At 37.9% G+C, this 26,919-nt stretch overlaps 1 protein-coding gene across 6 annotated transcripts in view; it reads right to left on the reverse strand.

Annotated features, from left to right (window-relative positions):
* The window catches only part of LOC127635547 (HMG box transcription factor BBX), a 53,676-nt gene that overhangs the window by 12,243 nt on the left and 14,514 nt on the right, over window positions 1-26,919 (reverse strand). For 3 of the 6 annotated variants that reach the window (XR_007969486.1, XM_052115642.1, XM_052115643.1), the window contains exons 3-12: window positions 19,658-19,829; window positions 19,181-19,438; window positions 17,366-17,567; window positions 17,208-17,275; window positions 14,351-14,431; window positions 14,135-14,212; window positions 13,740-13,817; window positions 8,449-8,526; window positions 6,677-7,538; window positions 3,485-3,623 (exon numbers count right to left, since the gene is read on the reverse strand). Coding sequence is in view for 5 of the 6 variants with exons in the window: in XM_052115642.1 (XP_051971602.1) it covers window positions 3,485-3,623; window positions 6,677-7,538; window positions 8,449-8,526; window positions 13,740-13,817; window positions 14,135-14,212; window positions 14,351-14,431; window positions 17,208-17,275; window positions 17,366-17,567; window positions 19,181-19,438; window positions 19,658-19,816 (2,003 nt within the window). In the remaining variant the exon portion in view is untranslated. The remainder of the gene's footprint in view (window positions 1-3,484; window positions 3,624-6,676; window positions 7,539-8,448; window positions 8,527-13,739; window positions 13,818-14,134; window positions 14,213-14,350; window positions 14,432-17,207; window positions 17,276-17,365; window positions 17,568-19,180; window positions 19,439-19,657; window positions 19,830-26,919) is intronic. The other 3 variants (XM_052115644.1, XM_052115645.1, XM_052115646.1) reach the window with 3 other exon arrangements.

Raw genomic sequence — 26,919 nt, forward strand, 5'->3', positions numbered from 1 at the left:
TACAATAATGAGGAAAAAAAATGAACTTAAATGATTTTAGCAAATGGCTGCAATATAACAAAGAGTGAAAATTGAAGGGGGTTTGAATACTTTCCGTACCCACTGTACACACATACATACATACATGCATACATACATACGCACGCACATACGCACACAGTAGAGTAGAGTTGCAGAGGTATACCGGTTTTACGGTATACCTCTGCTCTTCATACCATGTACATTTGCTTATCTATGGTATTGAGAAAAAAATGCAACCGGACGGAGATTCTCACATGCTCGTGCGCATCTTCTTTCCTTCTCGACTGTCTGTCAGACTCATCAACTTGCGCCCCACACAAACATGCAGCAGATGTCAGAGAGAAGCGAGGCGAGGGGGTCTGACATGAGTGTGTGTGTGAGATAAAGCAGTGTTTCTCAACTGGTCTATTCGGACTGGGTCGCTCGCGGACAGCAGCGAAATAACAATGCCATGGTAACTTCTCCCATTGAAGATATTTCGACGGCTGCCCGAGTGATCCACTATTTAGGACTTCCGAGGCAGATTTAATGATAATCTCGCAAACAGCTCATCTGCACCTTCACGAGTGTAACGAGCTCGCGCTAATGATCTGCTCTTCTCTCTGGCGCATGCGTTCAACAACCGGGCTTCCCTTGATATTGCGGATAGCAGACATCAAAACTGTGTGAAGTGAAACTTCAGCTGTATGAGCAACACACAGTTATACAGTGAAGAAAACACTTCAGCAGACAACGCTAAGTTATTGTGTTCAAAACACTTGAAGGAGCGCAAATGCAAACCAAGGGATCTCAAGATATGTTTAAAGATTGAGTATTAAACTATATTTAACTTGACAGTGTGACCTAAACATTTTATTTTTATGACGCAACACACCCGAGACGCAACACAAGCATGTCTGATGCAGGTCCTATGGTCTTTAGCTCACAAATATTTAATAACCAACAAGGTTAAGGATGTGTCCTTTAAACTGTTACACCGTTTTTACACAGTCAATCTTTATTTAAGAAACATGCTCCCTGAAATAGATCCACTTTGCTCCTTCTGTAATGCTGTAGATATATCTGCCCCTCAACTTTTTTGGGAATGTGTCTACGCAGTAGTATTTGAGAAAATTTGGTTTGTTTGTACATACTTCTAATTTAACTAGTTTTACTTTGCTTTGTCAAGACGTTTTATTTGGTTTCCACAGTTTTGATAATTTAAAAAGTATATATTTTCTGATTAATCCATTTATTTGACTTGCTAAGTTTTTTTATACATAAGTGTAAATTTATGTCTAATAAAGCCCCTATTTGCACTTTTTTGTAAAGACATGAAATATTAATTAAATCTGCATACTCATTTCTCACCTCCAACAACTCAAAAGCATTGAAAACCATTTCTCTATGTAATGAATATAATGTCTTGGCATTATTGTAAAATATATCTGTAGTATTGTGTACAATGTATACCCATGTCATGTTTAAAAAAAAAAGAAAAAAATGTCTGACGCAGGTGTAAATTGACGGGCTCTTAAACAAGCCCTCATAATAAATCTACAACTGATTGACAAATTCACTTGTGAAATAGATTGCTGTGAACTGTATGCCAATGATTGACTTATGATCAATAATATGGTAGTAAACAATACATTGTATTCTATATTCAAAAATTATATATATATAATTTTTTTTGATTTAAAGATAACTGTATACAAATATTTGTATATGCGATTAATTAATCGGGACACCATGTAATTAATTAGATAAAAACTTTGAATCAATAGACAGCCCTAATATATATATATATTTTAGGGCTGTCAATCGATTCAAAGTTTTTATCTAATTATATATATATATATATATATATATTTATATTTTACATAAAATTATTTTCATATTTCTTTGCATACAGATATCAAAGTATGGGGGCATAGAAGCCCTTGTGACTGAGAATGACACTGTATGGGGGTTCAGGGGTATCTCTAGAGAGAAACTTTTGAAAATGTAGAAGTCTGAATGGATCGATTTTCATTAAAGTGAGAAAGACTAGGCTACAAACTAGTAATTGTTTTATCTTCATCCTTATCAGAGATGATGAAATCTGAATAATTTCACAAAATTAGAACAGAAATCTATTTGTTCATTATTAAAGGCTTGGAACATGCTGATTAATAAAACTAAATTTAGAAAGAAAAAACGTTATGGGTCTAAAGGCACTCTGGAAACACGCACCTCATGTTTACTCACATGGGGGGAAAAGAGGAAGCGGGTGTGGACCGGGACAGGGCATCAGTGAAGCGTGTTTCAGTGCTAGAGAAAAATATTCAAGAATACAGCGCAGAAAGATCAGATATGATGTAACTGTTGTTTTGTCGCGCTGCTCACTCGAGACGATGAAAGGACATAACCATCATCATGATATCTTGCAGTCAAGATGGAATCAATCTGGGGTCCGGATCCGGAACACTGTGACCTGCGTAGCGGGGGCAATAACAACTTCATCCGCTCAATGCCACTACCAACGCTAGGGAATCGCTTGCCCCGCACAGCTGTCAATTTTACAATCCATCTCGCGAGGTTGACACTCGGTTTCCATAGGAAGGAATTGAAAGAGCTCGCTCACATTCGCTCACTATGTGCCAGTGGAAACATACGATAAGAAAGCCAAACTGCTAGCGTTTTTAGCAACACGCATGTCTAGATGTAGAACACAGGCTAAATATCGAAAATTACTCAAAAGCTTATCGTCGATATCATGGAGTTTTTTATCGTGATATATATTTATATCGTTGTATCGCCCAGCTCTACTGCTGATATCAAGACTTCTTGTGAAAATGGAGTTATATTTTGGTCTGTTCTCACCCAAAAACGATTGGATCACTTTATGCCGTTGAATGCACGAATCGCATGAATTACAAATGGCTTATGCTTGAGTGAATGATGAGTCAATTATAATTTTTGGGTGAACCATTTCTTTAAGAAGTTAGTTAACTAAATCTTTCATTGTCCCTCCCACATAAAAATGATGATCTAGTAATTTTTGTGCCAAGTTTTCAGAACATTGCATAGGGATCCTTGGCCTGATAAAGTTTGAAGACATCTGTTCTAAATAACATCATGTTTGGAGTCTTTCAGTGTAAATTTGTGTAATACTATGATCATGGAATGGCAAATATGAATACGGTACATGTTTGAAATGTACAAAATTCCTCGTACTACTTAATTACCAAGCTAAACAAATTTTTGTAAAATTACGGCTTTTGAGAAAATGCTTGAAATCTTTATAGACCACTAACAGTGTACAATTAACCCAATTAACAAATAAACATTAGCAAACCCAAAATTTAGCGTTACATTTTTTTAAAATTAAATACTGGGGCATTCTGATTCAGTCAATATCAATGACACAGAATGTGTCTGCAGGAAAACAATCATAATTTCTCTAAAGATCCAGTGCAGTGATGGAGAAACTACAGCTCACCCTGGTGTGCTTTCCTCTTTGGACTTGGACTTCTTGAGCTTTTTAGGGTTGGTGGCAACAGTCTGAGAATATCCCCAGCTCTCATCATTCCAGCCACCCTCGTGATCGGACAAACTACCACGAATGGAACCTCTTTTCCCTAGAAAACAGACCAAATGGTAAACCTAGATACAGTTCCAGATCACTATCCTTATTGAATGAACATTGAATACATTACTACAGTACACTCAAAGCATTTTACATAGTGAAAAGAGGACTCTCCTTGACCGCCACCAGTGTACAGCATCCACCTGGATGATGCAAAGGCAGCCATAGTGCAGTGGTACGCTCACAACATACAAGCTGTTGGTGGAGAGGAGAGAGTAGAGTGCTACAGCCAGTTCATGGATGGGGATAATTAGGAGGCCATGATTGAGAAGGGCCAATGGAGTAATTTTGGCCAGGACACTGGGGTTACACACTTTTACGAGAAGTGCCCTGGGATTTTTAATGACAGCAAAGAGTCAGGACCATCATCTCATCTGAAAAGATGGTGCCTTTTTACAGTACAGTATCTCAGTCACTGTCTGGGGTGTTAGGACCACACGGACCGCGTGACACCCCCCTGCTGGCCTCACAAACACCTCTAACACCAGTAACCTTTGTTTTCCCTAAGAGGTCTCCCATCAAGGTACTAGCCAGTCTCAACCCTGCTTAGCTTCAGTCAGTAACCAGTCTAGAGCAACAAGATAAGATGATATGAAAGTATCTAATTCTTCTTCCTGCCAGTAGGACCTGACCCCCACTGCCCTCCTTAAACATTGTCTGTCTGCTATTTCAGTGCCTATCTGCCTCCTAACATACTGGGAATTTCTGTCCAAATTGATGGAAAAAGTGGTTGCCTCTCAGCTACAATCCTATCTGGCCTCACACAATCTCTTTGATCATTTTCAATCTGGTTTCAGTCCACACCATAGCACAGAGACCGCACTCATTAGAGTCATTACTGATCATCTAATGGACACAGACCCTTGTGCCTTAACTATTCTTGTTCTCTTAGATCTCAGTTCTGCATTTGACACAATCTCACAAAGCATACTTATTTCTCGCCTCTCTGCTATGGGCATTTCTGGTACTGTACTATCCTGATTCAATTCTTATCTCTCTGACCATCAACACTACATCTCTATTTGTCAGTCAAAATCTACTACAGCTCCAGTTTCTCAAGGTGTCCCTCAGGGTTCTGTTCTTGGTCCACTGCTCTTCCTCAGTCACATCATCCACCACCATGGACTCAACTTTGACATAAAGCTGTGTCTCATTAGCATAACAGCGAGTTCAAAATCTACTGCCCCCTTACCCACAAGCTCCTTATCGGCATGTATCAATTACATCAATACCTGGATGACCAATAATGTTCTCAAACTTAACACTGACAAAACTTTTAGTTGGTTCCACAAATCTTATATCTCACAATTCTGATCAGTCTGTTGATATTGATGGTGTTCTGGTCAGACCCTCCTCTAGTCAGAAAACTCTTCATTATTTTTGATTATTCACTTTCCTTCCTCCCTCACATCTCTTCTCTCACAATAGCTGCTTTCTTTCACCTCTGTAATACTGCCAGACTACACCCCATTCTCAATATAAAAGATGCAGAGCCTCTTATTAATGCTTTCATCACTTCATGACTCGACTACTACAACGCCCTATTTTCTGGTCTCCCCATCAAACAATCAATAAACTGCAATCAATTCCAAATTCTGCAGCTCAGGTTCTCACTTATTCCAAGAAATCATTTCACATCACTCCCATTTTACATAGACTGCACAGGCTACCTGTCTCTTACCGCATTCAGTATAAATTACTCTTCACAACATTTAAAGCTCTACCTGGTCTTTCCCCTTCTTTCATCACAGATCTTATTCATCCCTACACACCATTCTGCTCACTCACGTGTTCTGACTCATCCCACATTTAAGCTAACATCACTGTGTGGCAGGGCTTTTAGCACTACTGCTACAACATTATGGAACTCTATCCCACAATCCCTCCATGACATGATTTCAAAACCCACTTCAAAACATATCTCTTTGCCCCATGTCATGCTGACTCTTAATTGATCTGCTCTTCTGTTCTATATATATACATACTTGCTACTTGTAAAGTGACCTTGAGTTTGTAGAAAGGTGCTATATAAAATAAACATTATTATTATGGCTGCTGACATGGTTTTTGATTTATTGCTTCTAAATAAATGTATTATTCTAAAGAAGCAGTTTACCAAAAATGAATATCCTTTAATAATTTACTCACCCTCATGTCTTTTAGAGGTAAACACAATGCAAGTTTTGGTGAGAACACACGTAACACTGTGAACAAGCCTTTCAAATATGCTCAAAGTTCAATGGACATCAATATTTTAATTGAAAAATGACTAAGATTTCAGGTCGTTTCTCACCAAAACATATTGCATGCCTTCAGAAGACTTGGAATTGAATGCACAAATCGAACTAGCTACTTTTTTTTTGGCTCTTTTCAAGCTTTAAAGTGATTCACTCTCTACTCCTATTACACTAAAAAGATGGGCCGAGATATCCATTAAAACATCTTTTGTGTTCCCCATAAGAAAGTCACATAGATTTTAAGTGACATGAGGGTGAGTAAATGATGACAGAATTTTTATTTTTGGGTGAACTATCCCTTTAATTGAAAATGCACATTAATACATAATAGGAAACCCTAGAAAGACCATCTGAAGTTCTTTTGGGGTGGTGTCGTTTATACAGAATAACAATTTCTTCTACTTAGATTATTTAGGAAGGGTGATTTTTAAATTAGTTTTTGCACAGCTTAAACAAGTGGGCTACAAGTTTCATATTTAGTCAAACATCTAAACACTCTCCACTTGACAAGGTCAATGAACAGGAATAACCAGAAATCACCAGACCAATCTACCAATTCAAAACTGATTTTTTTTAAGGAATAATTTTGTCACTGTTTACTCCCCCTCATGTTGTTCCAAACTTTCTTTCAGCCGTGGAACACAAAAGGAGATTTAAGGCAGAATGTGAGCCTCAGGCACTTTTTACTTTCTTTGCATGTTTTCCCCCTTTTGTTCCACAAAAGAAAGTCTTGCTTGTTTGGCGCTACATGAGGGTGAATAAATGACTCCAGAATTATAATTTGTTTGTGAACTGAATTGATAATTACCTCTGTCCACATTTGCTCTCAATGATGTGAGCATCCCTTCAGACACCAAAGTCTTATAAAGCGCTCCTTTACAGCTTCGCTCTGACTTCCTGGAGCCACAGGCCTCTGGTTTAACCTCTGGTTCTTTATCCTCCTCTCTGGCTTTAGGCGGTTTGCTGTCTGTGTCTTTCTCTTCTGGTTCAATCGGAAGTGGAGAAGAACAGTGATGTGCTAATTCCTCCACACAGCTAGGGGGCTCTACCTTCACATCTGGCTTCTTCTCACCCTCTGTCTTAGGGGTCAGGTGAGCTTCCTCTGTTTTCATCTCCATATCCTGTTGCATTATATTTTCTTCTTCCCCCTCTTCCTCAGTCACGTCTTCTTTCATCTTCAGCTGTTTCTTCGGTTTAGGTTTAATTTTCTTGTTCACAGGTGGAGATTGGTCCACGACGGGGCTGCTCTCACCTCCTATGGGACGAGGTTTCTTCCTGGGTATCTCTTCTGAGCCCCACGCACCTTTAGCTACTGCCTCAATAGTGAACATCACACTGTCCAAGTCAGACTCAGAAGACTGACGCTTCTTCACTTTTTTGGGCGAACCGGGATTCTTCTCAGACTCTGACTCTTTTTTTTCTTTCTTCTTCTTCTTCTTCTTCTGTGTCTTTGATGGGCTAAGCTCAGTTGGGGTGGTGACAGTGGAAGAGGAGGTAGAAGAGGAAGACGATGATGGTGTGTCAAGAGGAAGATGAGGAGAATCTATGTGCTCTTTGTGGTCAAGGTTGGATGTGCTACTTGAGCTGTGCTGAGCACAGAGAGACGAGGAACCACCTGAGGGCTGGGATGAACGAGCTTCCATCTTTTCCGCCTCAGAGGCTAGACTAATCTACACACACAAACACAAACGTTAAGGTTGCAGGTTTTGAATAAAAAAAATAAACCCTCTAGATAAACTATATATTCCACAACCAGGCCATTAGATATGATTCAATATATATCAGCCAGATCGTAATATGTTAAAGCAGAGACTATACAAAATGAGACGTGACTCTGGTATGCTTATGAATAGGAAAAATCATAATGCTAAATATGGCCTGTCAGTTATTAAATGGAGAACACATATGCGCATTAGCTGCACCAGCCTGAATTTTTTTGTGAGTGAAAAAATGTAGGGAATTCCATTTCATTAATCAGGAATTTATTGAATTGTGAAATGTTGTTTCTATACTGCAATGAATCATGTTCTTAATCAGTATCTTTCTCTTGTTTTCCAGTAAAAAGATCTAAACATCCTTGAAACAAGACAGATTAAATAGAGAAGCAAAATAGCATAAGATATTAAAATTTGTTTTCAGAATTTATCATGAAAGTAAGCAATGCAATGAACATTGCAAATGGTTGGAGAGAAATCATTAGGGCTTGGTGACATCAGCCAAAAAGGAAAGAAGTTTCAGAGGCAGATTTTGATGAAAGATTACTACGACAAACTTTTACTTTGGAATAACATTCACCAATGAATAATTAACAATAAGACTAGGTGGTGTCAATTTTGATTTCATAGTGACTTGCTAGTGGGTGACCACAACATATGAGATATATGAGCACCCACCAGGTGGCAGCATTCATATCAAAACTGTCCTAGGATTTATTACATATCATTGCCTGCCATTAACCATGCTAACCAGTCAACACAAGCCAATGCCTCACTGAGTGTTCATTCTGCACTATAACAGCAAATATATAATGCAAGGTTCATCTGGTCTAATATCTGTAAGTACCCAGGGCAGTGAGTGTACCTCTGCAAGCTGAAAAAGAGCTGACTGACCACACTGCCTCCCATCAGACACAGATTGAGTCCTACTGGAGGAGATCTGCTACAGAGGCAGAGACAACACACAAATTATGTTGCAATACCAATAAGTAGACACAGAGGAATATCACACATATTGGGTGTATTAGGAAATATACACACAGAGTAATGCACAAACATATTTGGTTTGTTTACCAACCAAATAATTTACTCGTTCGTCAACATTATGTCGTCTGACTTTCTTCCACAGATCACAAAGATATTTTAATGGAGGCAAGATGTCCGTTTATCCATACAATGCAAATTAATGGTGACGAAACTTTCAAGCTCCAAAAATTACTTTAAGGCATCCTAAAGGTAATCGACAAGACTCCAGTGGTTTAATCCATGTCTTCTGAAGTAATCTAATCGGTTTTGAGTGAGAACAGACTTAAATAAGTCTCCTTTTTCACTTATATGTTGACATCAGCAGTATCCTTGATGATAATGATTTCAAGCTTGATTAATAACACCATTTAGCGTTATACGCATGCACAAGGAAGAGTAATTAAGATTAAAATGATGATTATGCCTTGAGGCTACAATGGCAAGATTTCACTTTGGTATATAAATATATTTTATGGTTAAAAAAGAAAAAATTATATATATATATATATAATATACATATTAGGGCTGATGATTTAACGCGTTAATAACGTGCGATTAATTTTATGAATAATAACGCGTTAAAACAATTAATGCAATTTATCACAATGCCTGTTTGCACATGACGTCACGTCACTGGCACGAAATGCAAATGGAGGGCAAGAAGTGATTTTCTACATAGGATTATTAGCACACAAGCACCATAACACACTCAAAATGCCTATGTTTTGCATAGTTTACGGTTGCTCAAATCGACCAAACCGAAATTGACTGAAAAACGCTGGAAAACCTGCGTCTGCGGTTTAAAGGAGCTGAGTCGGATAATGCTCATGTGTGCAGTGAGCACTTCGTCAAAGGTAAGTTAATACAACTTATGTGGCTATGTTTATGTAACGTTAGCAGTTTCCGTACTTTGTAAAGTTACAGAAATAGTTTTTTCTTTTCTTTGATTGTTTGAGTTTGTACCCCTGTAACTGAACAAAAATACGTAAAGATAGCAAAGCGAATTACAAAGCCTTTACAGGCGAACGTAAATAACTTACCCTGCCATGCAATTGCAATGAGCTGCAATGACTTCTCCGTCTTCTTTCGCGATGATCCATGTCTTTAGTGGCGTTTCGGCGGACCTTTGAGAGTGTTTAACCTAATCACGTAAACAACCGCAACGCTAACATCGAGAGGCGCCGCAGTGTTTAATGTTTATTGCTAGGTTAATCCACAGAACAAAAAAGTTGTAAGCCTCCATACTTTTGTATGCTTTCATTTGTGTTCTGGAGTAGAAGGATGTCTGGAGGACAAGGTAGTTGCATATATCTACTGCCTCGATGGCAAGCAAGTATTCAGTTAAAAAAAAAAATAGCTCCTTTACAAAACATAAGGATCAAGTCCAACATATGTTGTGATTTTCTGTTTATTCCTTTCACTCGAAATATCGTCTAAACTAGTCAAGTATGGACTTTCCTCCATCTCGTCCATTGTGCTTTTCGCTTCCTGCCCTCCATCTGAATTTCGCGCATCATAAGAATCACGTGACTGCAAACAAGCTAAGTAGCAAACTATATTTAACTTGACACAGTGACCTAAACATTGTATGTTTATGATGCAACACACCAGAGACGCTACACAAGCATGTCTGACGCAGGTGTTCATTAACTGTCCTTAAACAAGCCCTCATAATAAATCTCAGACTGATTGACAAATTCACTTGTGAAATGACTTGCTGTGAACTGTAGGCCAATGATTGACTTATGATCAATAATATGGTAGTAAACAATACATTGTATTCTAAAACCGAAGTCTTATCAATGATTAACTCTTCTGCTACAAGAATGTAATGCATTTAAATTATATGAATATTTTTCCATTTTATATATATTTCTTTTTATATTTAAAGATAACTGTATAATTATTTCATCATTATATATTGAATTATTTTTATATGAGGGGCTTTCTCAGCAAATATTTGTATATGCGATTTAAACGCGATTAATTAATCGGGACACCTTGTAATTAATTCGATAAAAATGTTTAATTGATTGACAGCCCTAATATATATATATATATATATATATATATATATATATATATATATATATATATATATATACACACACACACACACACACACACTCACCTAAAGGATTATTAGGAACACCTGTTCAATTTCTCATTAATGCAATTTTCTAATCAACCAATCACATGGCAGTTGCTTCAATGCATTTAGGGGTGTGGTCCTGGTCAAGACAATCTCCTGAACTCCAAACTGAATGTCAGAATGGGAAAGAAAGGTGATTTAAGCAATTTTGAGCGTGGCATGGTTGTTGGTGCCAGACGGGCCGGTCTGAGTATTTCACAATCTGCTCAGTTACTGGGATTTTCACGCACAACCATTTCTAGGGTTACAAAGAATGGTGTGAAAAGGGAAAAACATCCAGTATGCGGCAGTCCTGTGGGCGAAAATGCCTTGTTGATGCTAGAGGTCAGAGGAGAATGGGCCGACTGATTCAAGCTGATAGAGCAACTTTGCCTGAAATAACCACTCGTTACAACCGAGGTATGCAGCAAAGCATTTGTGAAGCCACAACACGCACAACCTTGAGGCGGATGGGCTACAACAGCAGAAGACCCCACTGGGTACCACTCATCTCCACTACAAATAGGAAAAAGAGGCTACAATTTGCAAGAGCTCTCCAAAATTGGACAGTTGAAGACTGGAAAAATGTTGCCTGGTCTGATGAGTCTCGATTTCTGTTGAGACATTCAGATGGTAGAGTCAGAATTTGGCGTAAACAGAATGAGAACATGGATCCATCATGCCTTGTTACCACTGTGCAGGCTGGTGGTGGTGGTGGTGTAATGGTGTGGGGGATGTTTTCTTGGCACACTTTAGGCCCCTTAGTGCCAACTGGGCATCGTTTAAATGCCACGGCCTACCTGAGCATTGTTTCTGACCATGTCCACCCCTTTATGGCCACCATGTACCCATCCTCTGATGGCTACTTCCAGCAGGATAATGCACCATGTCACAAAGCTCAAATCATTTCAAATTGGTTTCTTGAACATGACAATGAGTTCACTGTACTAAAATGGCCCCCACAGTCACCAGATCTCAAACCAATAGAGCATCTTTGGGATGTGGTGGAATGGGAGCTTCGTGCCCTGGATGTGCATCCCACAAATCTCCATCAACTACAAGATGCTATCCTATCAATATGGGCCAACATTTCTAAAGAATGCTTTCAGCACCTTGTTGAATCAATGCCACGTAGAATTAAGGCAGTTCTGAAGGCGAAAGGGGGTCAAACACAGTATTAGTATGGTGTTCCTAATATTCCTTTAGGTGAGTGTATATTATTGAATCGCTTGAGAAGACATGGATTACCTTTTTTGCTGCCTTTGTGCTTTTTGGAGCTTTACATTTTGGTCACATTCACTTACAATGATAGGACAAATAGGCATCATATTTTAATTATAATGTCTTGGTTTGTGTTCTGCGGAAGAAAGTAAGTGTTGTTTGACATGACATGGGTGAGTAAATGATAAGAGATTTATCATTTAATTTTTTAACAGAAAACATACTGCTCATCAATGGAGGATTCTGGTTAAAATCCCAATGCTGTGATGGTATTCAAGTTAATTATACACTTTATGAAGAAAATTATTGTGGTGCTTCCCTGTGCAAAACCTGCTGCTAGGGTATTTTGGATAGTTGCCAGGGCGTTGCTATGCAGTTGCTTGCTAGAGTGTTCTAGGTGGTTGCTAGGTTGTCTCTAGTCTCTATTGCAGCCTTCAGGAGGAATCGCAAAATATCATATTTACAAGTACTGAGCACATGAATGTTGAAATTACAAGTGAAAAACTCTCTAGAGGATAATGAAGTGGCGTTTCATTATGAAAATTATGGAAAGAAATGACTCTGCTAAAATAATAAAATTGTGCTTTATTTACATTTTTTTAATTTGCCATGTATATGACAATTTGGCTTCTTTCGAATTTTGTTTCCGACTTGAAAGACACGGTTGTAGGAGCTTTTTAGATGCACTTGAAGGCAGCATATGATATATGATAATCGGGTTCTGAGGTATGGCTTGGGTACCTCATTCAAAATAAGACTATGGATTTTTTTGTGTGTCCATTTTATTGTCTGCCAGGTAATTAAAATGTTTTTTTTTTTTTTAAGTCTGAATGCTTAGAAAGGTAACTGTACATTCTCCTCAACAAGTCGCACAATTTGAAGTATCTTTCATGCCCATAACACAAATAGTGTTTTAACAAACTCTGGAGGTAGCATTTTAAGATATAATAGACACACAATTTACCTATTAAAAAAATAGGCATCTTATATATGTATACGATATCCTACGATATCTTGTTTTTTGCAGGGCTTGTTAAGAGTACTGAAAGGGCGTAGGTCACAGACTTGCAGTACATAGCCATCATCAAATATCACACGCTCATGTTGAAAGACAAAAAAATGCTAGATACATAATTATCATTTTTTTTAACCAAAACCGTACCACCTGAAGACTCTTGATGACAGAGGCAAGAAGTGTTGAAATCAAAACCAACAACTGAAAGAACAGGATTTCCACATCTTTATGGAGGGAGTTTGTGTCCTAAAAGGTATCACACCAGCTAAATATTCTGAAATTGTAATTAAATTAGCTAAATTAAATTGCTGCAGGCTTGTTACCATCAACTGTCAAACATTGGCTTGGTTTCAAGACAACACATTTACAGCGAACAAAAGTTCAGGATCACAGAGTGAATCTCACAAAAACTGTTAAGACTGTTTGAATGTCATTACAGTAATGAATTTATTTTTTTAAATATGTTTTTGTGTATTATCGCAGACCACTGAAAAAATCATGGATTACTGAATGAACAGGTAATTGGGAAACAAATCAAATAAATTCGACCTAGCCTTTGAATAAAAAAAAAAAGTCGGTTTCTGACTTCATTGAGGAGGAATTAATGTACTGATTCTTTTTTAAATTCAGATGCAATTTGGTCTTTACTACTATATTTCTCAAATACGTCCAAGATTATTCCTGCACAGCATAAATTTAGTAGCACTGTGAGAGACATCTGTTTAACTTAATCAGTCTCTAGGTGAGTTTAGCACAACTGTACCTCAGCCAGCTGAAACAGGGGTGATTTAACACAACTTTTGGGCAAGTCTGGTGAGCTTGGCTGAGATGGTCCAGAGGCCTAAGGAGGACAAAAAAGAAACAAAGAGGGGTGAAAGAGTTTTTACACAAATAAAATGAACCAAACTCTTTGCCCTTATGAAAAAAACCCAGCTGAAATAAGCCTAAACTGGTTTACTGGTTACAGCTGGTCTCCCAGTCTGGTCTTATAGGGGTTTTGGGCACTTGTCAGCTGATCAGGCTAGGAGATCAGCTGAAAACCAGTTACCATCTTAGGCTGGTTTAAGTGGTTTTAAGCGGTGTGGTCCATTGAACCAGGGCTTTGAAAATCACCAAAATCCCAAGTGTGAAAGTGGCACACGGGTCTATGCCTCTCACCTCTACATGTGTGAGAGAGCTTGTATCCTCAGCATTTTTCCTTCCCCCAGTTGGCTGCACTGGACTGGAAGAAATCTGCTGAGAAGATAATTAAGATAATTAAGCTCAAGTCATTTAGATTTACACTGCCAATCAGGCATATCTGAGACGTCTCATTGCTAAGGAGGGTTTTATGAGTCTGTTGTTCAATACTGACAGGTCTTCAGGTAGCCTCACCTCAGCGAGCTGGAAAAGGGCTGATTTCCCAGTATGTTTCACGACATCTGTGCTTCCTGACTGGGAAGAGCTGGTGGAAATCTAAAATGAATAAAGAACATCAGTAAGGCAGAACAAGGTGATAAAAGTAAGCACATTTATGAATCAACATACTCTTTGAATTGATCAATGACATTTGCAACTCAACATCTCCCTCTGTTGACAATATGATGGAAAAGAAAAAAGTAGATTCTATAAAATGGAAAATGCTCATCAATTGACCCTTCATTAAGCTTCGCACACCATTGGTTACTGTTGCTCAATGAGACAAGCTTTGCAGGAACTTCCTAATTAATCAATGGGAGATTGCGTTGATGTTAATTTATTAGTATCAGTTTACCTTGAAGCAAATTTACTGTTGTTATACATGCTCTTTTTGGAACAAGGTTTAACACATAATTTAATTCATAGCTTGCTCTTTTCAATAATTATTTTAACAGTAAAAATGAATGAATGAATGAATGAATGAATGAATGAATAAATAAAGAGAAAAATATTGCTTAGACTTTCAGGAACAGCAAATGGGCAAATAACTTTGTATTCAACTTTATCCATCGGAATGAAAACAGACTTCTCATGTTTTCATGTTACAAAAACAAAAGTTCATACATGTTATACAAATACGGATATACACTAAATTATATATTGTTGTCTATAGATCAGAAACATCATGCAATTAATTCAAACATGTTATTTGTAGGGGCCTGGGTGGCTCTGCGAATACTAACACTGACTACCACCTCTGGAGTAGCGAGTTGCTAGGGAGGGTAGAGTCACGTGGGTAACCTCCTCGTGGTCGCGATTAGTGGTTCTCGTTCTCAACGCGCCGTGTAGTAATTTGTGTGTGGATCGCAGAGAGTAGCATGTCACCGCAGTGTCATGCACAACGAGCCACGTGATAAGATGCGCGGACTGACTGTCTCAGAAGCGGAGGCAACTGAGACTTGTCCTCCGCCACCCAGATTGAGGCGAGTAACTGCACCACCACAAGGACCTACTAAGTATTGGGAATTGGGCATTCCAAATTGGGGAGAAAAGGGGATCAAAAATAAATAACAAATAAAAACATGTTATTTGCAAATAAAATGATTTTATTTCAGATGGACAGGATAAAATCAAGTTAATTATTTAAAATAAAGTGCAAAATTCTATGCAAAATGACAAATTGAAACAGGATATCGATCAACTGACAGTGCATTGCAACATGATGCGGCACATTAAGTGCCTGCAGTGTTGATAGATCTGTTTATTATAAAACCAACATGGCATTATTTGTGTATTAAAATGCAGTTATTGTATTAAAAATATAGTAATTGTATTAAAAATGTATGTAGGTAAAATTGATGTATAATGTATTGCTATATTGATGCATAAAGCATGTTAATACAAATATTAAACAACATTCTTCCTTGTTTTCTTTCAGTAAGGAAAATATGCCTTGGTTATTTTAACTAGATTTTTTACTGCAACTACATATTTGAAACACTTCAAACATTGAATATCTGTTTGATTGCTCCGATTGAAAAAGGACCCATTTTTAAACCATTAAGGGAAAATACATTAACACTGGGATATTTAAATATTGCCAAAAGGCTGAATTCTTTTTTTACAATATCCCCCATAACTACGGACGGTATGAATCAATATTCAACAGGTAGAGAATATTGCCCTGCCATTTCCTCTACATCCTCTCCTCAAAATGAGCTAAACAGATGATGTAATGTAATTAGTCTACAAACATGGAGCCATTGTCTTTTGTTTTGTCTAAACCTCCCGTGGCTCTCTTCAGTGACAAATGCACTGCGCCGAAGGCAATTAGGATCACTAAGTGGCAGGAAAATGGAATTTACAGAGGATTAACAGGGGTGATAGTCTGTGGAACACACACACACAAACAAAACACACAGCTCAGAAACATCCCTGAATCGCACACAAGTTTGAATTTATATAAATGGTGGAGACTTTCCATGGACTATATACTGAGCTAACGACATATTCGTTATATCCAATTGGAATTATACATTTACTGTAGCTTATTTCAGGTTTTCCTGTTTGTGGGGACATTCACAAAAAAAAAAGTAAACGCAAGCACGCACGCAAAAACACAATTTAGGGGCCCAAAACAGTGCCAGTGTGTTTAGTCATAACCCACTGTGGCTGCTGTATCAGTGGAGATGGGCCTGTTATAGTCTATTTACGTGAGCACTGATCATCAGAGGTCTGCCATGAGTACAAAATGATGCAGATTTGCCTTAATCATATCGGGAAACAAGGACACTGCTCTCATCTGGACCCCTGCTTTCTGTTCTGGTTTTAAAAACCTTGTTTAACTGGACCAATTTAATACATAGATGTTTGTGTTGAAGAAAGCACACAGATTTTTTTTTTTTATTTCAGTTTAGATAAAAAAAAAACAAACAAAAAAAACACCTGTTTACACTGCTAACATATCAACATGTTTTGTACACCTCGTAAAATCACACTGTTGCTGGCCAAAACAAATGTGGCAGTAGCACCAATCCTAGGTTTCCATCAAAGCATTTTTAAGCAAATTATGAGATGTTGCACAGAAAATTGCAGGATGGAAACAACTACTCTTTCTAAAAAGAACTACTTACTGAATGGGCAGTTAAAAGCAAACTACAACGTGTACCAGACTTTATCGATTGGTCAAAAGTCTGGCTCTCCGACTTATCCTAGGCTCTTGGGATCTTTGGTGAAATAGAAGGATAGCATCCTGATGTGCTGTATAAATTACTTTAATGCTAAGACTGTAATAAGTTTTGTAGTGTCATGTATTACGATGCTGATCGTATACCTCTCTGGCGGTCAGGGCGTGTTCCCCAGCTAACAGCAGCATGCTTAGGCCCCCCATCTTAGTGGGATCTATGAACACAGCAGAGGAAAAGGTGCTAAGAGATGTCACACAGTTTTGTCTTTTCATCGTTAAATGCTTTTTTACTGTTGTGTACCTACCTGCCATGGAAAAGTTGAGCTGGGGTGTGCTGTCAGTTTTGGGCTGTTTTTTGGCAACGGAAGAATCCTTGCTAGGGTTAGAGGGCAGGGACCAGACCTTCTTACGGGCATTATTCACAGAATGGGAGGGATTCTTTACCGGCTTGTTGGTGGCAGGACACCATTTGTAACCTGGGTTAGCCTTCATGAAAGCATCCTTATACTGTACAATGCAAAACACCCCATTAATATAATACTGTAGATTCAAACACTTCTAGACTAAACAAAATAGAAAAGCAGAAGTTTAAAATGTGACACTGAGAAGCATTTCATTCTTAAAACTGAACAGTTACATAACGTCTGAGATTATAATTTTTGATAATTTATTTTTGTGTTCCACAAAAAAATTACAGCATTACGGTTTGCAATACAATGAGAGTGAGTAAATAATGACAAATCTATTTTTTCTGCCTGAACTATTTCATTCAAACCAGAGAAGTACACACTTATGGATGAAAACAAACATCATCTCAGATAATACATGACATCTACCAGGGTCATTACAATGTAAAGGCATAAGATCACAGAACACCAATTTCACCCAATCTGACATCTGATCTTGTGCAGAGGCAGAGATGAGGCATTCGTTGACTTTAGAATGTTTGGGAGCAAAGGCTAATAACTGATCGTCTACTGAAGACCCCACTCTAGAAAATGGAACTATGACCGCAATGAGAGGGCAGATGTTAACCGGTTCATTAAATTATAAATCTTATTCACAATGAGCCCTGGGTTTTAATCAGCTTATAGTATAAAGAGATATACTCCATAATGGACATGATGTGTGTCCCTTACATTGATTTATGATTAGCATTATTTTAAAAGGTGAGAGATACATCTGTCTGATGTTAAATTACTTTATATACATGGACATCTATAAATAAGAAATTTCAAGTTTGATTTCCCTGAAAATTTAAAACATAGTACATCTGTTGCACTATCAAAATCTTGCTCTTTTTGTTTGAGCATCCCAAGCAGCCCGATACAGCCCAATGATGTGAATTTTCTGCAGAACTTTCTGGTTGTCAGACCAATTGCAAATGTGGGGAATGTTAAGGAAACCTGTTGAAAACATTCAATCATTATTTTCGCAATACCTTTTGGTGACACTAATAGCATGGAAATTCTACACTTCACCTTTACAGTGGAGTAATAAAAAAAAAATTCTCCCCAATTTGGAATGCCCAATTTGCTCCAAGTCCTCATGGTGGTGTAGTACACTTGCATCAATCTGGGTGGTGGAGGACGAATCTCAGTTGCCTCTGCGTCTGAGACCATCAGCCCATGCATCTTATCACGTGGCTTGTTGAACGCGTTACCGCGGCATCCATGCACAACTCACCACATGCCCCACCAAGATTGAACCACATTATAGCGTCCATGAGGAGGTTACACCATGTGACTAATCTCCCTAGCAACCGGGCCAATTTGGCTGCTTAGGAGACCTGGCTGGAGTCACTCAGCACACCCTGGATTCGAACTTGGGACTCCAGGGGTGGTAGTCAGCGTCTTTACTCGCTGAGCTACACAGGCCACCCAAAAGAGGAATTGTTTTAATGTACAAATCCAAACCTGCTCACCTCCTATGTTTAAGGGGCTCTTGCATAAAAATAGGCTTTGATTCCCTCTTTTAACTTCACGGGGTGTCTTTACAGTGTGGCGCTCGTGGCATGACATGCATCACAATAGTCAAAGATGTCCATTTATTGCATCTTTACACTGCAGAGAGACACAAAAATGTGTCCTGAGTGAACGGCCCTTAATTTGGTCTCTCACCTCTTTGGCCATGTCTGTGTATTTCTGTTTTTCTGTGGGATCCAATACAGACCACCAGTCTGCCAGGATCTTAGTGGCACCCCGGTTGTCGAGTCGTGGGTGCTCCTGCCGAACCAGCGAGCGGTGCCGTTTGCAGAACAGCAGGAAGGCGTTCATGGGCCGTCGAGCCCGCTGCTCAGATGAAAATTCTTCACCATCATCTTCCACTCCACCACATTCGGTCTCCTGAGCCCCACTCTTTGCACATAACACTGGCTCCTGAGGTGAAGAGTAGAAAAAATTGGAAAGAGAAAACACAAAGGAAACCTTATCATTTCCAACAGCAACACTGAAGAAAGCTGCATGAAGCTAAAAGTCTACTCCAGGCCTATTAAACTATTCATCCAAAACACAAAATCTGCTAGTCTTTTCAGCAGGGAACACTAGAGCAGGGTTAATGCAGATTCATTAGTTAATCCAGCCTGTACAATGACTCACCTTCTCCAGCTCCTCTTCATCCTCCTCCTCCTCTTCCTCCGAGTAGTCTGGAGCTTTCTTGGCAAGCAGCGGGTGCCACTGCAGGCACTTGCGTTTGGGCCGCTTTCCGCTGACCTCTCCCTCCACCGGAGGTTCCTTTTCTCCACCTCCGCCCTTCATACTGCTGCTGACCCTAATAAGGGGAAAAGGTCAGGTCAACCACAGGTACCAATACACTGTAACTTCACATTATATACTATAAGACAAAAAGAGGGTATGTAAACATGACCCACTTTAATTATATGACCTAGCCAGAAATGTAAAATCAGAATTGCAACAAAAACATTAACATTGCCTTTGCACATTAAAGGGATAGTTCACCCAAAAATGAAAATTCTCCCATCATTTACTCATCTCAGATATGCATGAATTTCTTCTGCAGACCAAAAATTTTGATTTTCAGAATAATATCTCAGCTCTGTAGGTCCATACAATGCAAGTGAATGGGTGCCAAAATTTAAAAGTTCCAACAAGTACTAAGTCAACATTAAAGTAATACATAAGACTCCAGTGGTTAAATCCATACCCTCTGAAGCAATATGGGAGGTAAGGGTGAGAAACAGATAAATATTTAAGTCAATTTTTTTCATAAATTCTCCTCCCTGCCCAGTAGGTGGTGATATGCACAAAGAATGCCAATCACCAAAAACAAAAGAAGAAGAATGTAAAAGTGAAAGTGGAGAGTGATGGTAAATAAGGACTTAAATATTGAACTTTTCTCACCCTCATCCATCACTTTGATTCAGAAGATATGTATTTCACCACTGGAGTCTTATGGATAACTTTTATAATGCCTTTATGTGCATTTTGACATCTGATCACCATTCAGTTGCATTGTATGGACCTACAGAGTCAAGATATTTTTCTAAAAATCTTTGTGTTCTACTGAAGAAAGTAAGTCATGGGATGACATGAGGTTGTGTAAATGAGAGAATTTAAATTTTTGGGTGAACTATCCTTTTAACATTAATCTACGGTCATAAAATCACTAACCTTTTCTGTGTTGTTAAATCTGGTAAACAGGTAAATCCCTGATTTTATCACACTATAATCATGTTAATACGTATAATGTCTACGTCTTGTGGTCATACTTTTGAAACAATGAGCATTAATGGACTGGCCCATTTACTTCCATCATAACTGCCTTTAATATTATTATTATTGTTGCAATTCTGTTTTTAGTTACACCTCCCCTTTTACATCTACATTACATAACAAAAGCAATGTGTAAATGTTCCTGTTGTTGTCAAAGTTAATCAATACTTTTTGGAATAAATATTTGAATTACTGACTTGCACACTTTTTTATTCTCTTTCTCATTGAAAAAATTATTTCTCATTGATGTGATAATTAAGATATTACAATATGTTCTGCATAAATATTATCCCACCAGGCACAAGTGACTTTAACTTTTTATAATAAGCACACATTGACACCAGATATAGATGAGAGGCAGAATAGAATAGAGAGATAGGAGACAGAGAGAAAGCCACAGGCTGCAAATATAAGTTGACACACCATATAAGAAAAGGCCAGACAGCAATAATGTACTTTTGATGGGATCCTAAATTAGGCAGGGAGGATCTTTAGGCCTTAAACAGCTGGAGTGAGCGGACATGAGACAATTGTATAGTGTTGATTCAGCGCAGATTCAGAGTGCAGTGTATTGTTAGTTCAGGGAAAACAAGCATGCCATCGAGTGCAGTGCAGTGTTGGGTGAGGGGAGGCAGCCACAGAGTTCCCTGTCGATCTCAGCACTGTTCTTCTGCGGTCGCAGCTCCAGTGTAGCTATACTGTACATGTGACCTTCACACACATACACACTTTCTCCTCTCCAATAATACCGGAGCATGCGTCTCACATACACAAATCATTACTCTGTACACACAGTTCTAAACCCATAGGAGTTTCTTTCTTCTGTGAAACACAATAGGAGATGTTAGGCAGAACGTAAGCGAGAGACAGCTGCAGTCACCGTTCACTTTCATTTTATGCAAAAAAGATGCAATGAATGTGAATGGTGACTAAGGCTAACATTCTGCATAACATCTACTTGTGTTCCATGGAAGAAAGTTATATGGGTTTAGAACAACATGTGGGTGAGTAAATGACCATTTTCATATTTTGAGTAAACTGTGATGACAACAATTACTGTTTTCTAATAGTTGTGCTGCAACGGTCATGGGTTAGAGTGTAAACTGTACATCCTTTTTTTTAGGTACCTAATCCCTAGTCAAGAGGTGCTCAGAAAATACAACGAAAGGAATTTGGGAGTAAAGTGTATCTAGACATTCCAATACCAGCAGACATCTTCTGTATGGCTTTCATAAACTACTGTCTGCTGCCCTCTTGCTGTTAATTTGGATATTGTTAAAAACAAAGGCTTGTGTCACTAGACAAAATCTTGTATGATCAATCAAACTGTTATTAATGAAGAGAATGCACACTTGAGAAAGAGCAGTTAATAGTGAACTTAACTGTGCTTAAATCAACCCACTTTAAACATTAGATTTGTCACTGAGGATTTGTTTCGATGTTAAGTTTGTAGGGCTGCCCTCTAATAGTAAATCAAACATTAGTCAATGAGAAGAGTCTTGGCCGACCAGGTTTGATTGGTCACAGAGAAAAAAAACTCCACAGGAAACCAACGAACACCGGTATTACCACTGGTTGGATGCTAGGTGTTACTATGGGATCATTTTCGTAGCAAAGACACCTTCATTTCAAACTTTATTTTTTATTTATTTTACCTAAAAATTAAGTGCAATTAAAATGAGTGTTGTTCAACTTTTTGAAAGATGGCTCTGCAACAAAGACAACCCCTGGGGTGAGGGATCAGTGAATATTCTTGCTTTAGTGATTCTGCATTAAAAATTTAATTAATTTAAAAAATGAAAAACTTAAAATCAAAATACATGTCTAAAATTGCACTCCAAACGAAAAGAAAAAGCAATTAAAATAATGACGTGATAAAAAAAATTATATACAATAACCGCCTTTCCATTTACTGTCAGGCAAGTATCAACCTAAACTTGCAGGCAAAAATTACTTACACAAATGAAGACATAAAAACTATTATAAATGTAAAAATAATAATTATAATGATGATAATAATCACTGAAATATAAGGTGACTGTTTTTTTGTATTATTTTATGTTTTAATCACAAATGTATATGTTGCATTGTTGTGGTCACAATGAACTGCTCTGTGGAAATAAAACGAACTGAACTCAAAGCACCTCCTGAGCTGAGATGTCCGAGGTCATTTGCAGCACTCATAGACGATGCAGTTCTTGCAAAAAACATTTTCAGAAGACTGAAACAAAGAAAGTGTGAGAACCTTTTACATGTGCGTGTTCCACGAGACTGCACGCCTCCGTACAAAGTGTCATACATGCGCATAGATGGCATTTCTGTCATGTGTTCTTAAAAATACAATAAAGTGTGTTTTTCAAGTACATGTCAGTGTGGCTATGGGCCATTATTTGTAATATTAATTTGATAATAATAAATTGAATACATGGAAAAATGAGCCAAATAACGTCTTGAAATCGTCAAAGGAATCAACTATTGGCGATCGCTCTGACCATTGTTGATCCCAGAGATCATCGTCTGTCGGCATAAACCTAATGTGCATTTCTCTCTATAAACAGCCTCCTTATTGTTCTTTCTGACACATTCAGAATCATTACCACTTTTGCCAGAGTCACTGGGGCTTGCTTCGTGCGTGCGCTTGTAAAATGTATAAATTATTACGGTTTAGTATTTCTCTGTAATGTAGAACACTGTTAGCAATGTTACTTTTGCTTCTTTCTCAGCCCTGGAACTCGAACCATTTTCTGATGCCCCCCAACACATACATGAATAAATATATAAAGTAATTAAATAAGTAATTAAACATGCAACAACTAGTTGACTACTGACTTAAAACTAATGACTATTAGTGGTCTAGGAAACTCTTTGGTCGGGAGCAGCCCTAGAAGTTTGATTCCTCTTTTGAAAGTGAAAACTACAGGTGTTTATCTTAAAGCGATATTTTAAGCAAAACATTTCACCAAAGAATTCATTTTAAATTATAAAACAAAATATATTGTTCAAAATTTAGATACTTTTTTTAGACACTTTCTGGTTGTCAAATTTAGTGGTACATGTCCATAATTAATGTGATGAACTACACGTGTGATTACTCTGCTAGGACACCACATCACACATCCACTAAAAATGACTTTGATACCATTTGTTTAAAAGTAATTGCAACATGGCTTAGTAAATTAAAGTTATTTCTGAGAAAGGTCTTGCATCATTTGTTTGCAGATGCAACTTGGTTTTCTTTAATAAACAGATAGTTCAGACTCTAATTTCTGACTGGATGAGCCACATTCAAACCCGCTGTAAAATGACCGTAAACGTACACCTATGGCTGCACATTCTATATTAATGCAACCAGTTGTTTTGTTGCTTGGCAACCGCAAACAGCCTACTGTTGCGCTATTGAACTAAATTATTTGGCAGAAGAATTGTTAATTCCAGTACTTATTAATAACAAATGTATCTTTTTATTAGGCCTGCACAATTAATTAAATAAGTATTACAATTACAGTTGCCACAATGAACTACCGTATTTTCTGGAAATAAAGTCACACCGGGTCCAAATCACGCCGTTGAGAAAGAAAAAACACATACAGTAAGTCGCATCTCTGTACAAGTTGCACTGACAGGTTTGCATGTGGCAGGCACTATGAACCAGGAGCAGCCACTCACCGTTTCAGATGTCAAGCACGCTCCGTTAAGATTTCACGTATACTTTTTATGTTTCATGAAAGAAACAACAAGTAAGCCACAGCTGTTTATAACATCTGTAACTCTATGCTGTGCTCAAATAAACAGCTTTTAGTCAGTAAATTAGTGTTGTTAGTATTCTATTCATTCATTAACATTAGCGATTGTGGATATTTCTGATATATGCAACCCTCCTAGCAATGTATTAATTATCCGGTTCACTGACTGAAAGTTTATACTACTAGTGTGATGAAACATAATTTTGTGGGCATGTGAGGATTAGCGTTTGTTAGAATAATAATAATGTTATAATGGACAAAATATTTAAACTGGATGCATAAAGTACTTTGTAAAGTCAAAATACTCTAAATTGGCAACTTTAAAACGCTTCTACTATCTCTATGACTGATGTTTTCATCCGTTTTGGTGCACGTGCATTTGACCAGCTGACATCAGTTACGTATAACTTTTGTATACAAGACTCTTTGGACTATAAGTTGCAGGACCTTTCAAATGATGAAAACAATTGTGACATATTCCAGGAAATACAGTAATCATGAAGTCTCAATTACATCATTCCATTGAGGTCTACTTCTGTTGAACAAAAAAAGTTCTTTTTAAAATAGGTCTGTTTCAAAACCTTGTGAGCTTCCTCCGGAGGCATCACTTTAAGACATCATAGGCACGGTCCTGACACAAAGGCTATTCCAAAAGGTAGGCTTCTTAAAGGGGTAGTTCACCCAAATTTAAATTCTCATTATTTGCTCACCCTCATGATATTCCAGGTGTGTATGACTTTCTTCTTCAGTAGAAAACATTTGAAGAAAAATAGAAAATAAATCTTAACTCAGTAGGTCCTTAAAATGCATGTTAATGGTGATTTCTCTTTTGAAGCTACAAAAATCACAGACATTCAGCATAAACGTCATCCATACAACTCCAGCTGTTAAATGAATGTCTTCTAAAATGACACGATCTCTTTTGGCGTACATTTTTTTTTATATACAGTATTTTTAACTTTTAATCATGCTTCCGGTCAGTAGTTCTTTGTGTGTGTGACATAATCACATTTGAACTTAAAACACAGGAGAACTAAGGCACATGCGTCACAGCCAGAAGAGCAGCACCGTTTACAAGTGAGGAGGAATGCTGTACAATAGCTTGATTGGTTTTGAGATTATATATATATATATATATATATGTATCCGTTTCTTTACTCGCAATGCTATGTTTGCGTGCTTATTCTGGATGTCTCAACCGAGTGGAGAACATGAGATTATGTCTGTATCATGGCAACGCAAATACAGTACGTCACCAAGAGACAACTTGGACTCCACCCTGTCATGAAGTTTACCCGAAGCATTGGATTATTGTTAAAAAGTACTTAAATAATTAACTTTTTTTCCACACCAAAAGTCATATCATATCGCTTCAGAAGACATTACTTTTTGGAGTTGTATCGATGATGTTTAATTTTGACTGTCTGTGATTTTTGGAGCTTCAAAAGAGAAATATCCATTCACTTGCATTTTAAGGACCTACTGAGCTAAGATATTTTCCTTCAAATGTGTACTGGTGAAGAAAGTCATACACACCTGGGATATCATGAGGGTGAGTGCTGCCTCTTAAGAGATCTCGTTTTGGCCAAACTCTACGGTATCATTCCCCGGGGTGGGTGATCCCAGAATGCACCATTACGAGCTCGTAGGAAAAATTAATCCAAGACCGCTATACTAATTTCTATACAAAGTGAGAGAAATTTGATTGTAAATATACTTAAAATGCATTCAATACTACAATTAATATGATAGAAATCCAATTATTTTACCCAAAATTTGTGTGTACTATGCATATTTATGAGTATCGCATCGTTACTCTTACATCACCTGTATATTTATCCCTAGAAAGAGCACTTGAATTAAAATAAATGGGAGAAATTGGAACGTCCAATACTGCGGATGTAGGAATGGAAGTATCGCCTTACCTATAAAAGAACAAGTCACCTTTTAGTTACAGACATCCCCAGTCAATAAACTCCAGATTGGCTGCCAAGTGGACTGACTTGCCTTGAGAAAGACTTTGCCGTATTGAAACGAGTTGCTAGTAGAGTCTCCCGTGCACTGTGGGAGCTAACTATAAAGAGTTTTCCAAATTGGTCTCTTTTGAGGCACCATTTCAGTTAGGATGCTGCCATAGACAACGGCTTCCTATGTAGGCAGGAGACAGCTCACTAAGTTTTGGAACAGACCCAAAGTGTTTTTGCAGCAGTGTAACATTTACCAATTATAGACATGTCCAGTGCTCAATTTCTGCGCATAATTCTGGCAAAATTGCAATAACAATGTTTTGTTAATGTTGTTCATGCTGCTATGTGAAGTTGATTTGTTGTCTTAACTGATGCATAAAACTGCTTGTTTTGGATGTATAGCAAAAAGAATATGGCA

Source organism: Xyrauchen texanus, chromosome 43, assembly GCF_025860055.1.
Source record: "Xyrauchen texanus isolate HMW12.3.18 chromosome 43, RBS_HiC_50CHRs, whole genome shotgun sequence".
Lineage (NCBI taxonomy): Eukaryota > Metazoa > Chordata > Actinopteri > Cypriniformes > Catostomidae > Xyrauchen > Xyrauchen texanus.